The sequence below is a fragment of the Martes martes genome (assembly GCF_963455335.1).
Source record: "Martes martes genome assembly, chromosome: 6".
In the NCBI taxonomy this organism is placed as follows: domain Eukaryota; kingdom Metazoa; phylum Chordata; class Mammalia; order Carnivora; family Mustelidae; genus Martes; species Martes martes.
In genome coordinates this window covers 45,647,004-45,668,270 of record NC_137893.1, presented here as the reverse complement: position 1 = coordinate 45,668,270, position 21,267 = coordinate 45,647,004, and the positions used below count along the sequence as shown (strand labels likewise).

Below are 21,267 nucleotides of genomic sequence, written 5' to 3'. Positions count from 1 at the left end.
GGCCTCCATCAGCAGTGTGGAAGCAGCACAGGCATATCTAGACTTGAACCCTGGCTCCATGGCCTATTGGCTATGCCTTCTTTGGGCCAGTTTCTATCTCTGAGCCTCAGAGATATATATCTCAGATATATATATATATATATATATATAAAATGATAAATAGGGCTAAGAATTAACGTGAGTGAACTTCCTTTCGTCATTGTAACAGATGCTCAGAAAGGATTCTTTTTCTTCCTATCTACCTACACACAAACCAATATGTGTGTATACCAAAAGCATACTAGTCTGACCTTGTCTGACCTCTAGTATGTGGAAATTCTTGTAAACCCATTTACTTTTTTTTTTTTTAAGATTTTTTATTTATTTATGTGAGAGAGAGAGAGAGAGAGAAAGAGATATCATGAGCAGGGGGAGGGGTAGAGGAAGAAGCAGACTCCCCCTCTGAGAGGGAGCCTTACTCGGGACTTGATCCCAGAACTCTGGGCTCATGACCTGAGTTGAAGGCACACGCTTAACTGACTGAGCCACCCAGGCACGCAAACCCGTTTCCTTGTGTAAACCAATTCCTTTCTCTTTTTAATTGACTCCTAAGTTCACCTAATCACTGTTAGCAGGAGACATGATATTAACTGAAGTTTCTAAATGACTACTGTTACCTCATCCTGACTGTTGTTTATCTCATTTACTTAATCTTATACTAGCTGTCATATGTTCTTCTGTGTTGCCATTCAGGGTAATCAGAAAGTATGGCAGGCTCCTTAGGTTTTTAGTCCATAGAAGACATGAAATTAGTAAAAGGACTTTGCTGGTTTCCTTCCACCTCCCTGGAAATGAAAGACAGATCATCCTCAGAATGCTTCACCAAATACAACAAACACCATTTAAAATAAGCAGATGAGTTCAAAAGGAAATTTCCAGATATGTCTCCATACAAAAAGAGTAAGTAGAAGCAACAATCCAGGGTGATAAGCTACCTCTGTTTCCCTCCAGGAATGATCTAGATATTAGGAACTTAAGAGCCACACTGGAATTTTAATGGTCACACAGGATGGGAGACCAGACTATGGGTCTGTAAAGGAAGGGAGTTGGAACTGAGACGCTTGCCTATGGCTTGGACTCTTGAAGGTCTAGATGGTCAGTGAAATGGGAAAGCTTTAAAAAAAAAAAAAAATCTGTCCAACAACAAGGGAGATATTAGGTTATCTTGTCTTCCCTGACCTTGTTTATGAGGTGATAGGGGAGAGGAAAGAGAGACTTCTTCTGAGAATTTGTAACCACAACCCTGCCTACATAAGAGTTGGAAATTCAAATATGTTCCACCTATGTGGTCTCAGAAACCTCAAACCAAAAAGTAAAATGGCCTCTCATTAGTGGTTTCCCAGGCTATTTGGCAGAGGTATATATTTAATGGCGAAACACACTTTCAACCTAAAACCCTCAAAATTTCCACAGGTACACAACAGGTAATTATTAGTGCAAATAATAAATTAGACAACACGAGGAAGTGGGGCAGCAGAAACGAGCAGATTTTTACCCCAGGACTTCATTATTCGCATACAGAATAAATATAATCAGAAACATATTTAAAAGACTTATATTTAAAAGAATGTATTAGTAACAAATAAAAAGCAAGATTAAAAAGAATCATGTTGAATTAAAAAAAAATAAAAATAAATAGAACTTCTAGAAATGAAAAATAGAGCTGGTGAAAACTACATAGCACAAATAGCCAAAGAGTTTAGACATAGCAGAAGAGCTCAGTGAACTGCAAGATTGAGCAGCAGAAATTATACAGAATGTGGCACAGAGAAACAAATGGGTAGAAAAACAGTCAAGAGACGTGGCAGATCTGACACTTGTATTCAGATTTCTCCCCTGGTAGGGAGAAGGAGGATATCTAAAGGGATAATGACTAAGAATTTTCCAGAAATTATGTCATAAATCCTCAAATTCAGCCAGTTCAGCAATTCCAAACAAGATAAATAAAAAGAAATCCGTGCATAGACTCTTTGTAGTAAAATTGCAGAACACTAAAGACAATGAGAAAATCTGGAAACAGCCACAAGAGACAGATGTTCTGACAAACCAGTGCCTGCTGAATTGACAGCTAACTCGTGTAACCTTTTTTTAAAAATTTAATTTAATTTTATTTATTTTCAGTGTTCCACAATTCATTGTTTATGCACCACACCCAGTGCTCCATGCAATACATGCCCTCCTTAATACCCACCACCAGACTCACCCAACCCCCCACCCGCCTCCCTTCCAGAACCCTCAGTTTGTTTCTCAGAGTCCACAGTCTCTCATGGTTTGTCTTCCTCTCCAATTTCCCCCATCTCACTTATCCTCTCCATTTCCCAATGTCCAACATGTTATTCCTTATGCTCCAAAAGTAAGTGAAACCATATGATAATTGACTCTCTCTGCTTGACTTATTTCACTCAGTATAATCTCCTCTAGTTCCATTCGTGTTGATACAAAAGTTGGGTATTCATCCTTCTGATGGCGGTGTAATATTCCATTGTATATACGAACCATATCTTCTTTATCCATTCGTCCTTTGAAGGGCGTCTTGGCTCTTTCCACGGTTTGGCGACTGTGGCCATTGCTGTAATCTGTTAGCTGTTACCGTTTATTTATCAGAACAACGGTAGAAGCCAGAAAACAATAGAAACCAGAAAACAATAGAACAGTATCTTAAAAATGCTGAGAGAAAATAATTGGCAACTTAAAATCATTCAGTAATAATAAGGATGAAATACAGGTAGTTAAGACAAGGAAGAAAAATAAAACAACCAGGAAACCAAAATCAGGAGGGTTTGAGGGGTCTAGGAAACAGACTTTCTAATTAAATCCTAATCATAAAGAAGTGACACCATAATGAGTGTTCTCTCTCCTCCTCCTCCTCCTCCTCCTGGCTCAGGGGAATGCAAACACATTTCTTACCCAGAATGAGATATGGAGTAGGTATTATGTATTCATAAGTTAAAAGTTTCCTTTTTAACACTTTCCCTGGCCCTGATATTGATTACTGAGGCAGCAGAAAATCTACAGAAAGGGTACAAGTTTCATAGACACGAACATGGGTTCAGATCGCATCCCTGCCACTCATAAGCTGTTATGTTCTTTGACATCAATGAGCAGATCTGAGGGTTTTCCTTAGGAGTAAAATGGGGTTTAAGAATGAAACATCCTCCTGTCGTTGTGAGGATTCAGGGAAGTCATGTTTGCTGAGCACCTAGCGCAGGAGAAGCTGCTGACCCATACATGGTAGAGATAGTTAGTGGTTGCTGTCCTAACTCTCTTTGCCCCGCTGCGTCCATTTTCTATTCCTTCTTGCATTCCTACAATTATTACATGTAAACTAGCATGGACTAGTGTGTTTCACCTAAAAGATGGTTCTGTTTCTGTGAAAACGTAAGTGTTATCATTCCTATTGCCATGACATGTGAGAAGAGGGCTGTGAATCTGTGTTTTGCTATAAAGCCTTTTTGGAGTATCTGTATTTTGCTAGGGTGAGGCCAGTAGTGGGTAGTGATGAGACAACTTGCAAAGCATTAGGGAACAAAAACAAGAATTTCGCAAATCAGAAAGGTGTTGACTGCAAGTAAGGGGATCGGGTTGTTTTAATAGTTGAGACGTAAGATCTAACAAGATACAGTTTGAACTCCAGGCTAGCCCTCAGGAGTAGAGCATATGAAAATGGACAGAGTAACTAAAGAGGAAGATCTAAATGTGTCAGAAATAAGGAATATTCATGATAATTAAGGTGAAGTACGATTTTAAGTACCACTTGTGCCCTTGGTCAGGGATTGATCATCAAACTCAGCTGGCCTTATTGATAGAAACTACTAGAATGGTATACTGTGTGGTGACTAACCTAATAGTAAAAAAAAAAAAAAAAAAAGCAGTAATTAGAGTTAAAACTAAAAAAAAGTATTTCCGTTAAAAAAAAAATTACTAGAATGGGATAACTGTGTAGTTGTCCAAACTGGGGGAGTTCTGAATTTGCAGGGAGGCTCTGTCAGTAATTGTGCTGGAATGACAGGGGATAAACCAGAACATGTGACAGGGGGTAAACCAGAACATGTGTTCAGTCCGCAGTTAGAACTTCTAGATGAGATGGAAACAGAGGATAAAAACAGATGAAGTAGGAATAGAGACTGAAACCAGAGATGAGGTGTGAACAGTAGGTGAAAAGAAACTATTGCCAGCATGAGGATTTGTGTGGGGGGAGGTGGGACGACAGGGGCTACACCAAAGAGGAATTTTATTTATCGCCTTCTTTCAATACAAGATCCCTGGCACCCTCTTTTAGGTAGGTGGCCTGCCAGACCCCAAACCAAGGGAATCCAAAATCCAGGCATTTTATGGGCATCCCTACAGTTGGCCAATTCTGGAAGGGTAATTTTCAGTTTATCTGGTGGTTTCTAGTGTGGCAGTGGCAAAATGCATGGGTGTCTAGGAAGAAAACAGGAGCTTAACTGCATAGAATATAAAACATAATACTAGTGGGGGCGCCTGGGTGGCTCAGTCGGTTAAATGTCTGCCTTCAGCTCAGGTCATGATCCCAGGGTGCTGGGATCGAGTTCTGCATCGGGCTCCCTTCTGCTTCCTCTGCTTCTGTCTCTCTCTCTCTCATGAATAAATAAATAAAATCTTTAAAAAACAGAAACAAAAACAAAAAAACCCCAAAACATAATACTAGTGAATCCTTATCAAGCAAAGAATCAGTGCTTTTTAAAATAATCCTTTGTTTTAAAAAGTATTATGGTTTGTATTATGCTTTAGAAAGATAATAATGAATAAAAGGAGAAATTTTGCTTAAAAAGGTAAAGCTTCATTTCTTGATTACTTATTTATGTGGAATACTTCATTCTCTGGCAAAGATGAAAAATGTTCTTGCTTTTTACCCTTATTTTAATCCTTTGCTGCCATTATCATAGGCACACACCACCTTTGGCTATCAAGTGCTAGAATATGCCTCCTTCAGATATAGATGCATTAATAGTGTAAATATTACATTTCAAGACTTAGTTGGAAAAACGAATGTAAAATGTCTCATAAATTTTACAGTGATTACATGTTGAAATGATAATATTCTATGTTCTGGATATATTGTGTTAAGTAAAAATATATTATTAAAATTAATTTAACCTGCCCCTTTTTATTTTGTTAATGTGGTTATTTGAAAAATTAAAATTATGCTTGTGATTTGCATTATATTTCTTTTGGGCAGCACTGTTTTAGACCATAAGTATACTTTAAAAAATTTTAATGAAAGTCATATTTTAAAAGTACTCACATTTTCCAGTGGCATAGAGCAGTGTCACAAATGTTTCTTCTTAATTTCTCACTGCTTTATCATGGTTTCTAATACTTTATGTTTTTCATTTTTACACCCGCTCACTCAAGCAGTTACTGACAATAAAGCACTTGGTACCATAGATCAGTAGACTACTGCTGATGAAAGAGGAGTTAGAAGCTGTTCTAACACCTTCACTTTAAAAGTGAAGATACTGTATGTTAATTAATTTGGAATTTTTCCCCCTCCCACTTGCCCCCCCCCTTTTTTTAACTAACTGGAATTTTCAATAAAAGCTTGAAACAAAAAAATTTTTTTAAATTTAAATAAAATTAAAAGTGAAGATACTGAGGTTTGTATGTATATGTACCTTACTTAAAGACTATAGTTATCAACTGGAGAATTCTGCCATTTGAAGAACACATGGATGCTTCTTTTTGTAAGGCAGAGAATCACCTCACTAAAGTTATCCACTTTTGCACATTTATATTTATATTTATATTTATATGTGCCAAAATCCACAAGGGAGTAATGTCTGGAGACATTCTGGTGGTCACAACTAAAGTAGGTGCTACTTGCCTTCAAGTGGGTAGAGGAGAGGACAGTGATGTCCCTGAATACCCAATAGTGCACAGGATAGACCCCCACAGCAGAGAATTATCCAGCCCAAAATTATCCAACCCCAAATCCAGAGGGTTTCTGAAATAAGAGAAGATGAGGTTTGTAGCTCCATGACAAATGTAAAACATTCAGATATAAAGGCTCAGCCTTTGTCTTCCTAGAATGCTTTTCTTCAGGGCCTTGTGACAAATGCCTGCATGTTTTCAAAACATAGCTAAAATATTACCTCCTCGATGGAGTCCTTTCAGATTCCTTCCAAGTAGAGATACCCTCCTCTATGCTTCTGTACCTAACCTACATACACCTCTTTTAAAGCATTATCATATTGTATGTATTCAAAAGAACATATCATTTTATTTTTAATTCTGTTTATTTAATTTATTTGAATAAATAATGCATTCACATGATTCAAGTATGAGTAGTGCCCTTGTCATACCTGTCTCCCATCTACTTGTTTCCCCTCCCATACACACGCAAAGGTAACCACGTCACTACTTTCATTATGAATCTTTCCAAATTTGGGGGTAATTTTAGTAATTCAGTAAGCAGACAGAATATATTTATATTTCCTAACTTTTTATCAAAATGGTTTTATATTATACCAATATCTCTATTAAGATGATCAACAAATATTTATTAAAGAAAGAGCATACTGGTAAAAGAATTTTTCTTTCTTATCTCGGAGGGGTCCTCCTTGGCTCCACCCAGCAAAGGTAAACTAGACTGGGGTCACAATTAAAAATTCTCATCCACCCTCTTACCAAAAAATAGTTGAGTTCAGTCTATAAATTGCAGTGTTAGTTTTCAAAATGACTGTGATCTCTCCAGAAAGCAGAAATTCTTACCAGAGTAATGCAATTTAACCAACATTGTGAGAAAATACAAATTTTTTTGGTCATGGAACCAATCAAATGATGGAATTAATTATCTAGGCAGAATATCAGAGTTCTTGTCAGTCTTATGTGACTAAGATGATTCAGATGTAAATATGCTTAATAATACAAAATAGTCTCTTATTTCTGTGTCTAGTTTATTAAAAGAGTTGCAAAGACTAGTAGAGTTTTTAAACATGATTTAGATTATTTAAGTAGAAGATTTCTTCCTACTGGCACTTTTTCTTTGTATTAAAAAAAAAAGACTCGGGAAAAAATTACCTATTTAGTAGGATCCAGAAAGTTCTGACAGGTTCAATCAATTCACATCAGGCAGAAAGTAAGTCATATGAGATAAATGTACATTTTCCCCTAGAAACAAATTACCTGGGGCAATTTTTCAAAATCTGTGACCCTCTTAGATTAAAAACAAACTGTTCTACTTGATTAATGAGATTCCTCAAACTGCCAACTATGTGGTGCACAGAAAATAGATTTAATTTACTTATATCTGTGATTTTGTTGTTTGTTCTAAGATAAAACAATCACAGCTGCAGTGGGAAAGACAGATGAAACCCACTGATGAAAGTAAGTGATCAAGCAGCGACATCAGTGATCCCTTGCGAACTGTAATGACTAGCTTTTTACTTGGCACTTGATAAACAAAGCTCATTTTGAGGTAGAATTTAAATGATTTTTAGGTCTTTTGTCTTTCTAGGAGGTATTAAGTATTAACACTAGCAATAGCATAGTAAGAAATATGATGCTGAGTTTCAGAAGACGAAGTCCAACCTTGGCTTTGTTGCTGAAGAGCTGTGGGTTTCATTCAAGTCCTTGACCTCTGGTTTTCAGTCTTAAATGAGGGGACCAGATGATAATTTGCTGTATGTTGTTAAGGATCCCTTTCAGGTATGAAATTATTTTAGTAAAATAAGGAAAATAAAAACAGTATTCATCTGGCCTCCTAAATCAAGATTATTTTATGATAGTTGGGTGAAGTGGAAGTAATTGCAGGATCTCTGGTTGATTGAAAATCAGAACATAAAAAATCTGAAAGCTTTCATTTAAGTAGTTGAGTTTCTTTTTCTGTAAACAAGTTCACTTTAACAATTGATATGTCAGTTTTCTATTTGAATATTTTGTTGGCTTGTCTTTTTTTTTTTTTAACTCTGTTAACTTGCTGAGGATTTTATTTTGACCATGTGATGTGGTATCTGTGGTGATCAAAATACAATGCAGATTTGTGAGTTGGCTGCCATCCTGAAAGAAAATACCTGTTAAATTTTCCTGGGTTGTAACACTAATTATAGTGCATTGTATATACAGTGAAAGTCTTATATTTTTATTATTTTGCCATTTAAATTTGGAGTAACAATAATCATTTTTAAGTACTGTCCTAGATAAGAAAGATAATAAGGTGTTTTTTGGGGGGTTGTTAACATGTATGTCTTATTTATAAAGTATAATGTAATAAATTCTGGATAATTTTGACTACTTTAGAGTATGATAACCTGGGAAAAACTTGGGTTTTTATCTGCTTTCTAAAGAAATTAACCAAGATACTAGAAAAAAAATGTTCGAAGAAGTAGAAAAAAAGCTCAGTGAAGTGGGAGGTAAACACCTGAAGAAGAAATGGCCTGATAATTTTCAGAGAGGAATTTTCCTTATTTCTAACATAGGTCAGCTGTTTATTAGTCTTGTTTTTCTCTTTAGACCTTAAAAGAAAACCCTTCAAAAACAGGGCTGTTATCTTAAAATATAATATTAACTGATATTCTCTTTGATGTTATACTATTCTTACCTGGCTTTTTTCCCTAAATCACTGTACAGACTATCATGAAGAAAAGAAAGTCTTAAATGGTAAGTCATACATGTTTATGGTAAAAAAAAAAAAAATGGATCACATTCACATGGGTTCATTCACATACAAAATTGCTTTACACAATTATTTGGGGGTAGTATTTAGATTTTTTTTTTTTTTATACAAAAGATGTCTTCACTTGCCTAACTTAGGGGATTTGGCAGAACATTTTTGATCCCATTTTCCAGCCATTACTCTTACAGTAAGTTGTCCCTCCTGTAACATCCCCAAATACGTGTTCATCTGCCTGCATCTTGAATATTTGTAGTGATGAGGAGTTCTACCCACAGAAGCAATATTGAGCAAGTCACATCCCTCTGGCATGGAGCTCAACACTGATGTTTGCATCCAGATTCTGAGTAGCCTATTAAACTACTTTACCAGGCTCAGCAGCTCTGGCTTATTCAGCCATTCCGTTTGACTCAGAATTATAGCTACCTTTGTCCACCATGCATTGCCCCCACCCCCGCCCTCCAAGGAAACCAAAATAAGTATGGTGTAGTGGTCGGTATTGACTCCTAGGAAATGCCTGGCACTACTCTGATTGCACTATTTTATAGTTTTTTTTCTCCATATTTATAAAAGAAAGTTATAGAAATACAGCTACAAACTAGATTACTGAATTACCTTTTCTTTTTTAACTTGAGAAAACAAGTGTGTATTGTAGACTGACATATTGCCCTTTGTGATGTAATACCAGAAGCTTTTTGTCTCATAGTGTAACGCTGGCTGCATTCAATGAAGGGCCCATCTTGGGTTTCGTCTGATGATTGACTCTTTAGTGATACTAGGCATGTAAGCTTCACTTAAAGACTCATCACTTAAAGACTGATGATGGACTGGGCATTTCCATTCCCACCACATATGGCTTCCAGAACCTTTACTTTCCTATTGCCTTCTTCTGGATGCACTGCATTTAACTTAGACCTTAGTTCAAGGTGGTCTTGAGAATGGAATATTAACACTCCACAAGTGATCTGGCCAGCACAGCTACCTATTATGATCTGGGATTCTATGAGATTGTAATATTTATTTTTGTTAGTTGCTTCTCATATTTGGCTCATTTAAGTATGTGGTAAGTCTGTGTGTTTGCAGATGTGATGTCTGCCTGCACTGTCATTATTCAAACAGCTGTTTTAAATCCTGGATGAGATAAACTGCTGTGGTATTCCTTGAGAGACCTGATCCCTTCAAATTAACATCAGTCATAAAGCAGCACTTTTGGGGAGAAGAATGTTCATTTAGTCCACCTAACTAATTATTTTGCTCCATCCCACAGTCGCCACAGATTCCTTCAACTTTTCTAGAAGAATATTATATATAAGGTGTTTTGTTCTGCTTGGTAAATGTTGAAGGCAAGACACATTCCACAGCCTGTGACATTATTCTGTTCTAAAGAGTTGTATTTGTATGACACCATATAGGTTTTTAGAAGGCGTGGAAGTTGGCTCCTTTCCTCTCTCATGAGATTGCAGGGCAGATTTTTTTACAAGTTTGAATTTGAGGAAGCAGAAATGGTTGTTTTTGTAAGGTCACAGAGCTGACACCTCAAATCCAGATTTCTTGATCCTAATCAGGTCCTAATAAGATCAAAGTTGATCTTATTAGATCTAAAACATCTAATAAGATCAAAAATCTATGAATCCTGCTGATGGCTTTTTCTTACACAAATTGCTAGATTGTGATACATTCGTATAAGGCCTCCAAAAGATAAATGACATTAATCTCTTAGTAAAATATCTTTCCAATGATTTTCAAATAATAAGGTTATATTTTCTTATTTTTTGTCATTTTAGACCAAAATACATTTTAATTATTATAGTTCTTTTCTTATACTTTCAGTTTCCTAGTAAAACATTCTTCTTTAGGGTTCACCACTAGTTAGTTCATAACTTTGGCTTTGTTATGTCAAATCTCTGAGACTTCCTTTGTTTACCTGAAAGTTAATTCTGTCCTGTGGAGTTACATAGGAAGAGATGGAAACTGAGTAAGGCCTGAGCTCAGAACTTATAATCAGCCTCATCCCCCCAAATATGGCTGTTTGATATCCTGTGCTTGCACTTAAGTTGGATTTAAACAGAAGTTTCCTGGCTCGAAAGAATCCTGGAAACCTCTAAACTAAACCTCTCAACTAGCCTGTCTGAAAGGTGCCTCCCATCTCTGACCTTATCTAATTACTGTGACTTCTAATGTGGGAATTCTAAGACTCAGCAGAGACTAAACATAATATTTGTTTTCCTGCCGAGTTTGAGGGATAGAAATTTAACTGATACAGTGATTTTCAAAAGTGTTTTAGCAGCAGTCCTCCTTTTTTCCAAACTGAACCTTGCAGGGAACAATGCACTCCAGTTGTGGGGGGGAAACACTTAGTGCTTCCAGAATCTCTAGAGTTCTTGCATGTCTCAGAGTTTTCATTTGAAAACTGCAGTTTTAGTGGGCTTTTTAAAATGCTGTGTTGACGTATGCCCATAAGAAAGACTGGGATGGGAAAAGGACAATACCATGTGTCATTGAGGTTGTGGAACATCTGGAACTCTCAAGACACTTCTGGTAAAAAGTGTCATTTGGTACAACCACTTTAGAAAAGCGTTTAGCACCATCTACTGAAGCTGAACATACACACACCTTAAAAACTTAGCAGAAATGTAGATACACATTCTTTAAGAATGTACATGTACATATATAAGAAGGTTTGTAACAGTGCTATTTGTGTCTAATAGCCGAAAACTGGAAACAGTCAAAATGTCCATCAGCAGGAGAATGTGTAAATTCTATATATTTATACAATGTAGTAATATTTAGTAATAAAAAGGAACAAACTACTGTTGACTTCAACAGTATGGGTAAAATCTCAGAAACTTCAGTGTTTGACTTATTGCTCACTATCAATCATGCTTATTTAATGTAAGGTCTGTAATGCAGGACCAAAAAAAGCCAGACCAAAAGAGAAAATATTGTATGATTACATTTTTATAAAGGTCAAATATAGGCAGAAACTAATGATGCTACTAGACGTCAGAATAATGGGTGCTTGGAGGAGGGCTGGTGATTGGAAGGAGGCAGAGAATGGCGCTAACTTCAAGGGTATGTGTTACTTTATGAAAATTCATTACGTAGTACATCTGTGATTTGTGTCCTTTTATGATGTTTTAATACCTTTACTAAAAACAAAAAAGATAAATGCTTTCTAGATGAACTGTAGCTGTTTTGTTTTTCTTTGTGAAGGCATGCTTCCCAAGAGCCAAGTGTCAGATACACTTGCCAAAGAAGGTCCTAGTTCTCCAAGGTATGCATTCTTGTTATGCTTTTTTAAAGCTAAATCAGTTCTACACAAAAACATACACGTTAAAAAAAAATAAACAGCTCTGACTTTGAGTTATTGCCTACTATATTAATCATGCTTCTTTGACATAAGAGCTGTAGTGTCCCATTTATCAGGCATTGTTGGAGAATGAGCTATTTCCTGTAAATGTGAATTTTTAGTATAACTGAAGTTTGGTCCAATTTAAAGACTGTTGTGTTTAAATCTTTATATTTAAAAAACTTTAAACTTAAACTTAAGAATATTTTTAACTTTAACAAACTATTCAAAAATTTTTTTTCTGTTTATAAATTCTACATTCATGGTAGAAAACTTGAAAAATATGGAGAAATACAAAGAAGCAGGTGATAAAATCAGTCATATTCTATCTAGATATATACTTAATACTTGGTTTATTCTACCCACTTAGATTCATATAACACCTATTTCTGTATTATTCTATTTTGATAATACTGGCATTGCAATGTATTCTATGAGCAATTTCCTATGTCATTAAATATTCTGCAAAAGCATTTTTTGTCTGCCTGCCATCAAATGACCATACCGTAATTTACTCAATTACTATATTTTGTTTTTAAAATGCACCGCAGAGCAACAGTCTTAGTAAATTATTTGATCTATATGTATTTTTGTTAATGTTAATATTGCGGATGCCTTCAGGGTTCTAAACATTCTTTGTGATTTTTTTTCTCTTTCTGCTTTTCTCTCTACTGCCAGTCTATAACAGCAGCATCCTGCTATATTTGTTAAATCTATTAAAGTATTTCATATACAGTTTTAACCTAAGGGCATAAGGACACCTCTAGGGTTTACCTGTGGGTGTCCTTATATATGTAAGAAGTGCAAAAACAGTATCAGTTTGATGAACCTCTATTACAAAACAGAAGACTTAGTTTTACCTTAAGTTTTATTTTTGAGCCATTAAAAGACCTTGATGAATTAATATCTTGAATAATAATATATTTGTGATAGGGAGGGAATGAAGGTACTAAGTATGTAGATTTTTTCATGCTTCTTAAGAAAATATGTTGTTATTACTCTGATAAAAGATTTTAGTAGTACTTGTAACATTTCTAAAAAGTGTCTTGTCAAGGATATTATTTGTTTTAATCCAAGTTGGAATACATGTTAGTATAGGTATTTTAAATTCAGAAGTAATTACCACTTATATAAGGGTAAGACACCCCCCCTCCCCGTTATTTAGAAAAATGTTTACCTAGAGAAATACATTTCTCATGGCAGATTTTAAGCCATATATTTAAAATCATATATTTATGTTAAGTCATATTGTATATTTTTAAGCCATATATATTTTTAAGTCATATATTTAATGATTTAATATTTTAGTACATGATTGTCAATGTAATTATTCATTCTTTTAATATTTCACAGCTATGACTGGTTCCAGACAGACTCTTTAGTCACCATTGTCATATATACTAAACAGAAGGTAAACTTTAAAATCAGAAAAAAAGTAAATGCTCAATAAATGTTAGCTATTTTCTAAGCACTCTTATATTAACTTTTTAACTCACAGAAACTCCATGGGGTAGATTAAATAATTTACCCAAAGTCACACAGTAAGTGGTGGCAGGTCTAGCATTTTGAACCCAGGCAGGCTGGCTCCAGGGTACACACTCTTAACAACCATGCTGTAGCCTCTTTAAAAAGCTAGACTAGGAAGTATATTATACACTGTGTGTGTGTGTGTGTGTGTGTGTGTGTGTGTGTTTTAAGCATGGATAACAAAAGTGAGAATTGCAGTTAACTTTATTGTAAGAACTAACTTCCTGCACATGAATTGGGATTTGAGAATACAGTAGAGACTGTATTACTCTGGCTTAGTAATATTAAACCACTAATGGGATTCAAATGCCCCCTTGAAACTAAAATTAAGGACACAATTGATTTACTAAGTACTTATCGAACTCCTACTTTATTTGCAATACTATTTAAGAATTCAGGGATCTAATGATGAGCCAGATATGTAGATACTTGGCTTTCATGGGACTTACTAGTCTGTCTGGGAAATCAGATAAGTACACAGACAACATATAACATCTCCAAATAGAGCCTTCAGCAATTGGCAAGGTTCTCACACTTGAACCATGTAAATTTAAAGACAAGTTCTGGCATCTAGGAATTTCTGACACTGCATGTTACTTCTGTAATAGCAGAATCACATATGAGCTGTTGAATTGTGGAGTGACCAGGCTCTGTTGTCTGCCTGATACAGCCTGGAGGGCTAGAGATACCACTTAAACCCCTTCCATTCCCTCTTGATATTGTCTTCTCCTCATCACACAGTCCAAAACCAAGAGGGCACAGCCTAGGGAGGTTGGGGTCTACCCCTTTTGGTAGTATCAGTGAGGCACAGGGGATGAATGACTGAGGGAAGGGGAAGATTTCTGTGTGGAATAATGTGTTCAGTGTATGGTATAAAAGTTGGATACCAAAATAGCTTGGAAAAGGCTATGCAGAAATTAGAGCTATCTAAAAATTTGTTAGTGAATTTTATAAGCTGAAGTCAGAGGTTGTATAATTTGCCCAGCATCACATAATAGAAAGATTAAAATCAACATATATCTTGATTGCTGGTCTGATTCTAATTTTTTCCAAATTATTTATTCAATAAATATTTATTGAGCACCTACTAGGTACTAAGCACTATTCTAGACAGTCCCATACATTTAGAGCTTAGAGATGAGTGGATGACGTAGATATTAAGGAGAGACAAATTTATAATTAAAATTGCACTGTGTGTTTTGAAGGAGAACTGTGTTGTATGAGAAAAAAACAGGTGTAACCTTTACTCATCTTGTGGATCCTATAAAGAAGGGCCATATGAACATCCGTGGATTATCTTAAAAGTTTAATTTAAAAATTGGGGGGAAATTTTACTTTATAATCTTTCTCTTTTTGCTTTCTGTTTAAGGACATTAATTTAGATTCAATAATAGTTGATCATCAGGATAATTCCTTTAGAGCAGAAACAATTATCAAGGATTATTCATATATTATACATGTTGGTAAGTACTTTATATTAATGGAAACAACTCCAGTTTCCTTTAAGTTTGGCAGTAACTCAGTCTGCAGTCTAGATAGCTATAATATTTTATCTGATATTGTCAATTGGTTTGCCATTTCTGATCAATTTCTACTCTGTTTTTTCTTTATACTAATGATAGGGTTAGGAAATGGCAGCATGACCTCATTTTTCCCAAGTTTAAATAATTGGATGCAATCAAAATCAATCATAATATGAAATATTTGTTGCCATGGCTTTGTTAAGTGTCTTTTATTTGACACCTACAGACAGATCTCTGGAGGCCTGTCATGAGCTCCTACCGAACAGCCATCACCAAGTGCTAGTTCTGTGGGCCTGTTTTTTGCCTGCTCTGTCATGGGAAGTCAGAGGCTGCAGCAGAGACTGTAAGATTGTACTGTATTCCGCAGCCTCCTGTTCTTTCATGACCAGAGATCAACCATACAGTCACTTCTGTCTGCTTTGAGAAATTAGAGATCAGAAGAAACAAAGTAGGACTAAAATCTGGAATCAAAAGTGCCAGATTCTTAATCCACTTTTCACCCAAATGACTTTAGGATTTCACCCTTTTCTACTCTAATGAGGGTGATGTTATTCTAGTTAGAAGGTAGAAATGAAGCACATAGAAACTATGATAACAAGAAAATTATGTGTGAAGCAGGTGTTCTTATATCATTTACTTTTGCAAAACAGAGACTGATTGCCCAGACATCAGCTGACTGAGGATTCTGTTCACTGCTTTACTGTATTAATGATGTACCTTTTGTCTTGAATTTGATCAGAGTTGATAAGTGTTTTTTTCTTTCCTGTTTTCTCCATTCAGTAGATTAATCAAACTGGAACCTTAAACTTTTCTTGTAGAAATAATAACTCGTTCTATTTTTTCTTAGCATAAGATCTGATGCATAGGGAGGGGTGCCTGGGTGGCTCCAACGGTAAAGTGTCAGACTTTGGCTCAGGTCATGATCTCAGGGTCCTGGGATCGAGCCTTGCATCTGGCTCTCCACTCTTTAGGGGAACTGGCTTCTCGCTCTCCCGCTGCCATTCCCCCCACCTATGCCCTCTCTCTCTCTCTCATAAATAAATAAAAAATCTTAAGAGAAAATAAAAGGTCTAATGTATATTGGGAGAGTTTTAACCACTCAGATGTCTAGAAAAGTATACATGACTCATTAGCACTGCATGATTTTTCTTTAAGTAAAACCTCTGTGCCACCATCTACTGTGTTTCAAATGCTTTATGGCTAATTTTGTTCCCACTATAGCTAACTGTGTAACGCACAATACAAAAGAAAAAAAATTCCACAGTCAAAAAATATGAGACTCTTGGATGCCAATATTGGATCAGAAGGGCTAAAATAATGCAGAACTATAAGTTCTAGATAACCATATTAACATAGTGAAGTTTAGAGCAGGTGTCTATAAAAATATTTCTTTCATCTCTCTCCCCCTTCTGGAATGCAATTTCCATAAGGCAGTGGTTTTTCTCTTTCATTAACTGTTTTATCGGTAATGCCTAGAAGGTAACATACAGAGACTCAAGAGTTTTCTTTCAATAACTGAATACATAGTCAACCTTAGAGAACAATAAGAGAAAACAGAGTCAGACCCAAGCCTGGCCTGTACGCACATCTACTTGTGAACACACTAGAGCATGAGCCCTGCAGGGGCTGTGTCCCTACCTGCCTGCTCACTTCTTGGTTTGTAGGTTTGTCAGTCTGGGACCATCTTTGGACCAGAGTGGCTACTCACTTATGGGCAATTGGGTATTTGCTTTTTAATAAGGAGAGAAATTGAAAAGATGAAAACTGTATGTCTTTATATTCAGATAGTTGGACATTTTGGTTGTATACAGTTTCTTTCTCCTGGCTGTCAGAATATGTTTTACTTATCTGGAGAGATTTGAAATAGTACATAGTGCATATAAGAACTGTTTAGATGATCTTACATGGTGTTCATAGATCGTATGAATTGAAGTTGGATTTTAACTAAACCTATTTTTCTTTCCTAGGGCTAAGTCATGAAGTTGAGGAAGATTTTTCTGGTAAGCTACCAAAAAATAATTATGTGTATATATACACGTACATATATACATACCTACACAGGAAGAGAGAGAGAGAAAGAGAAAAATCCGCCTTTGTCTTATTTTTCATATGTGTATTTTCATATTACAAAAAAACAAAGATGTAACATTTTCTATATAAACAAATACATTAGGGGCACCTGTGTGGCTCAGTGGGTTAAGCCTCTGCCTTCAGCTCAGGTCATGATCTCAGGGTCCTGGGATCAAGCCCCGCATTGGGCTCTCTGCTCAGCAGGGAGCCTGCTTCCCCCTCTCTCTCTGCCTGCCTCTCTGCCTACTTGTGATCTCTGTCTGTCAAATAAATAAAAATCTAAAAAAAAAAACCAAAAACAAATACATTAATTGTTTTATAAATATGTTCTCTTGCTGGTTTCAGGTTTTTTCTCTGTTTTTTCTTTCTCCTTGTTCCTTTCAATTTTTTACCCTTCCTTTTTCTCTCCTTGGAAGAAAATTCTTCTCTTCTTTCCATTCTCCTTATCTCTGCCCTCCTCCTGACATGAAATATGTAGAAATATACTAGACCAAATTTTTCTTAGGTGTATAAATATAAATGTGTAATATTGACAGCATATTAAATTATAATATTGCTGCATATAAAAGTATAGTGTGGATTTCACAAAGCTATTTGACAGCAGAAGATTCATAGAATGGTTTCTTGGGTTTTTTTTTTTTTTTGTCTTTTGTTTTTAACTCTAGTGACGTGTAATTGATGAAATTGTAATATATTTAATTGCATGATGATTTGATGTGTGTATGCATTGTAAAAAGATTCCTACAATCGAGTTAACACATCTGTCACCTCACATATTACTTTTTTGAATACTGTCTTAGCAAATTGGAATTGTAATATTATCAACTGTAGTTACCATGGTTATACATTAGATCCTCAGACCTTATTCATGTCTTAACTGGGAGTTTGTACCCTTTTGTCATCCTCTCCCCATCCCTTACCGTGCCCCCCCCCCCAGCCAGCCAGCCTGGCAACCACCATAACCACCATTCTATTCTGTTTTGTTTTGTTTTTTTTTAAGATTTTATTTATTTATTTGACAGAGATCACAGGTAGGCAGAGAGGCAGGCAGAGAGAGAGGGGGAGGCAGGCTTCCTGCTGAGCAGAGAGCCCAATGCAGGGCTTGATCCCAGGACCCTGAGATCATGACCTGAGCTGAAGGCAGAGGCTTAACCCACTGAGCCACGCAGGCACCCCTCTACTCTCTTTTTAATGAGTACATGACTTTTTTTTTCTTTAATGATTCTACATGTAAGTGATACCATGCAGTATTATCTTTTCTGTCTGGCTTACTTCATTTAGCATAATGTCTCTGGGTTCATATGTTGTTGCAAATGGAAGGATTTCTTTCTTCCTTTTTTTTTTAAGGTTGAATTATATTTCACTATATAGATATATAGAGATAAGTACACACATATATGTGTAAATATATATACTTAAATATATATATGTGTGTGTATATATGTAATTTTTTGTTTCAAAGTACTGTCAGAATACCTTATACTGGTTCTGTGCTTTCTCTTTCCTATATATATTTCCTATATATGGTAGCAAGCTCTGTAAATTGTATAAAGTCAAGGACCATGTTTCTATATTTGTTAAGCTTCAAATCAGTGCTCATTGAAATGAATGTATTTGACTAATCTGTCTTAAAAAGTTATTGTTAAGTTGCTGTTGAATTATGTGTTTACCTTGAGGAAGAACAGATTGTTTCTGAAGACAAACTGAAATACACTTTAGGGCCTTAAAAGCGTATTCAATTCATAAAATTTAACCAGTATATAAAAGTCTGTATTTTATTATTATATTATACCCATATATTCTGAATTCAGTCAAAAATTGAAAGATACCCAAAAAAGGCCTTTAATTATTTAAGATTCATATGTACTTCATAATTTTTTTGTACTTCATAATTATTCATGAAGCTTTTTCTTTTGTTTATTCAGTCCAGAATTGATCTACTGAATTTACTCATAAGAACGCCTCAGATCCCAATTAAGAAATGGAAGAGTATAAATTAGATTTGCTTTTATAGTCCACTCAGTGACTAACTTGTATATGTCAGCTCACTCCTCTTTATTTCCCCCTGAAGCTATGTGTTAAGTACTTGCCATGGCCATATTTGGGCTTGTATGAAAACTAGCAGTACCTATTAGTTTGACTCTTGATAAATTAGTTTGAAAAAAGTTAATTTGATTCATATAATAAAAATAAGTTGGATTTAATATCTTTTAAGGGATAAACAGTTTTGACAAATGTGTATATGAAGTCTTATCTTACCAATGATCCCTGTTATTCATATCAGATCAGAACATTTGTATTGTTTGAGGAAGACTGATTTTTAAGTAATGTGTTATATTTAGTTTCAGTGAATACAAATGGAATTTATCTTCTTTTTAGTGCGGGTTGTTGAGAATGTGGGAAAAATAGAGATTGTCCTAAAGAAAAAAGAGACTACTTCTTGGAAACGTCTTGGTCACCCCCTAGAGAATCATAATTCGCTTATTCCAAGGAAAGATACAGGTATGCTGCGCTATTATTTTGAGTCCTGTATTGATGAAATTGTGTCAGTAGTGCAATTGTACCAGAGTTTGGAAGGCTATTTTGGGAGGAGCCAAAGGGCCCTCGTATCTCCCTGTAAGAAGTTATAAAAGGACGTGGTATCTGTTTTCCTCCTTTTTTCAAATTGAGATATGATTGACATATAATATTATACTAGTTTCTGGTATATAACATAGTGATTTGGTATTTATAGACTTGGTGAAATGATCATCACAGTAAGTCTAGTTAACATCTGTCACTGTACAGTCATAAAAAATTTTTTTTCTTGTAATGAGCTCTTTTAAGATCTACTTTCTTAGCAACTTTCAAATATTCATTACTGTATTATTAACTGTAGCCACTATGCAGTATGTTATATCCCCATGATTTGTTTATTTTATATTTAGAAGTTTGTACCTTTTAACCCTCTTCACATATTTTGCCCACCCCACCACCTCCACCTCTGACAACCACCAGTCTGTTTTCTGTATCTATGAGTTTGGGTTTGTTTGTTTGTTTTGTTTTGTTTTTTCAATTCCATATGTAAGTGAGATCATACAGTATTCATCTCTCTGTGTCTGGCTTGTTTCACCTAGCATAATATCCTCAAGATCTATCCATGTCACAAGCGGCAGGCCTTTATTCTTTTTTAAACTAGCTGAATAGTATACCATCGTATATCTCTCTCTATATATACATTCCATATCTTTATCCATTCATTTATCAGTGGATGCTTAGGTTGCTTCCATATCGCCGCTGTAAATAATGCGGCGATGAAGATGGTGGTACACATACATTTCCAAATTAGTGTCTTCATTTTCTTCAGATAAAAACCCAGAAGTGGAATACTGAATCATATTGTACTTCTATTTTTAATTTTCTGAGAAACCCCCACGCTGTTTCCCATAGAGGCTGCACCAATTTACATTCCCTCCAGCAGTGCATAACAATACCCTTTTCCCCACATCTTTGCCAACACTTGTGATTTCTTGTCCTTTTGATAATAGCCATTCTCACAGGTGTGGGGTAATAGCTCATTGTGGTTTTGATTTACATTTCCCTGATGGTTAGTGATGTTGAGCATCTTTTCATGTACTTTTTGGCCATCTGTATGTCCTCTTTGGAAAAATATCTCTTCGGGTCCTTTGAATTTTGTTTTTAGATTTTTAATCTATTTTTTAATCAGATTGTGTTTTTGTTGTTGAGTTTTATGAGTTTTTTAATTATATTTTGGATATTAACCTTTTATCAGATATGAGATTTACAAATATTTTCTCCCATTCAGTAGGTTTCCTTTTCGTTTTGTTGATGGTTTTCTTTTTTAAAAAATTTTCTTATTATATTCAATTTAGTTAACATATACTGTATTGCTAGTTTCAGGGGTAGCATTTAGTGATTCATTGCTGCATATAACATCCAGTGCTCATTACATCAAGTGCCCTTCTTAATGCCCACTTACCGCATTCCCCCTCCAGCAGCCCTCCGTTTGTTTCCTATAGTTAAGAGTCTCTTACAGTTTGCCTCCCTCTCTATTTTCATCTTATTTTATTTTCCTTCCCTTTCCCTATGTTCATTTGTTTAGTTTCTTAAATAAATAACACATATGA

General features: G+C 35.4%; 1 protein-coding gene across 1 annotated transcript in view; it reads left to right on the top strand.

The window, feature by feature from the left end:
* Positions 1-21,267, top strand: part of CYB5R4 (cytochrome b5 reductase 4) — an 85,757-nt gene that overhangs the window by 28,232 nt on the left and 36,258 nt on the right. Inside the window, exons 5-10 of the mRNA XM_080805608.1 lie at positions 8,629-8,658; positions 11,885-11,945; positions 13,374-13,431; positions 14,917-15,010; positions 17,038-17,070; positions 19,520-19,642. Coding sequence (XP_080661734.1) covers positions 8,629-8,658; positions 11,885-11,945; positions 13,374-13,431; positions 14,917-15,010; positions 17,038-17,070; positions 19,520-19,642 — 399 coding nt within the window. The remainder of the gene's footprint in view (positions 1-8,628; positions 8,659-11,884; positions 11,946-13,373; positions 13,432-14,916; positions 15,011-17,037; positions 17,071-19,519; positions 19,643-21,267) is intronic.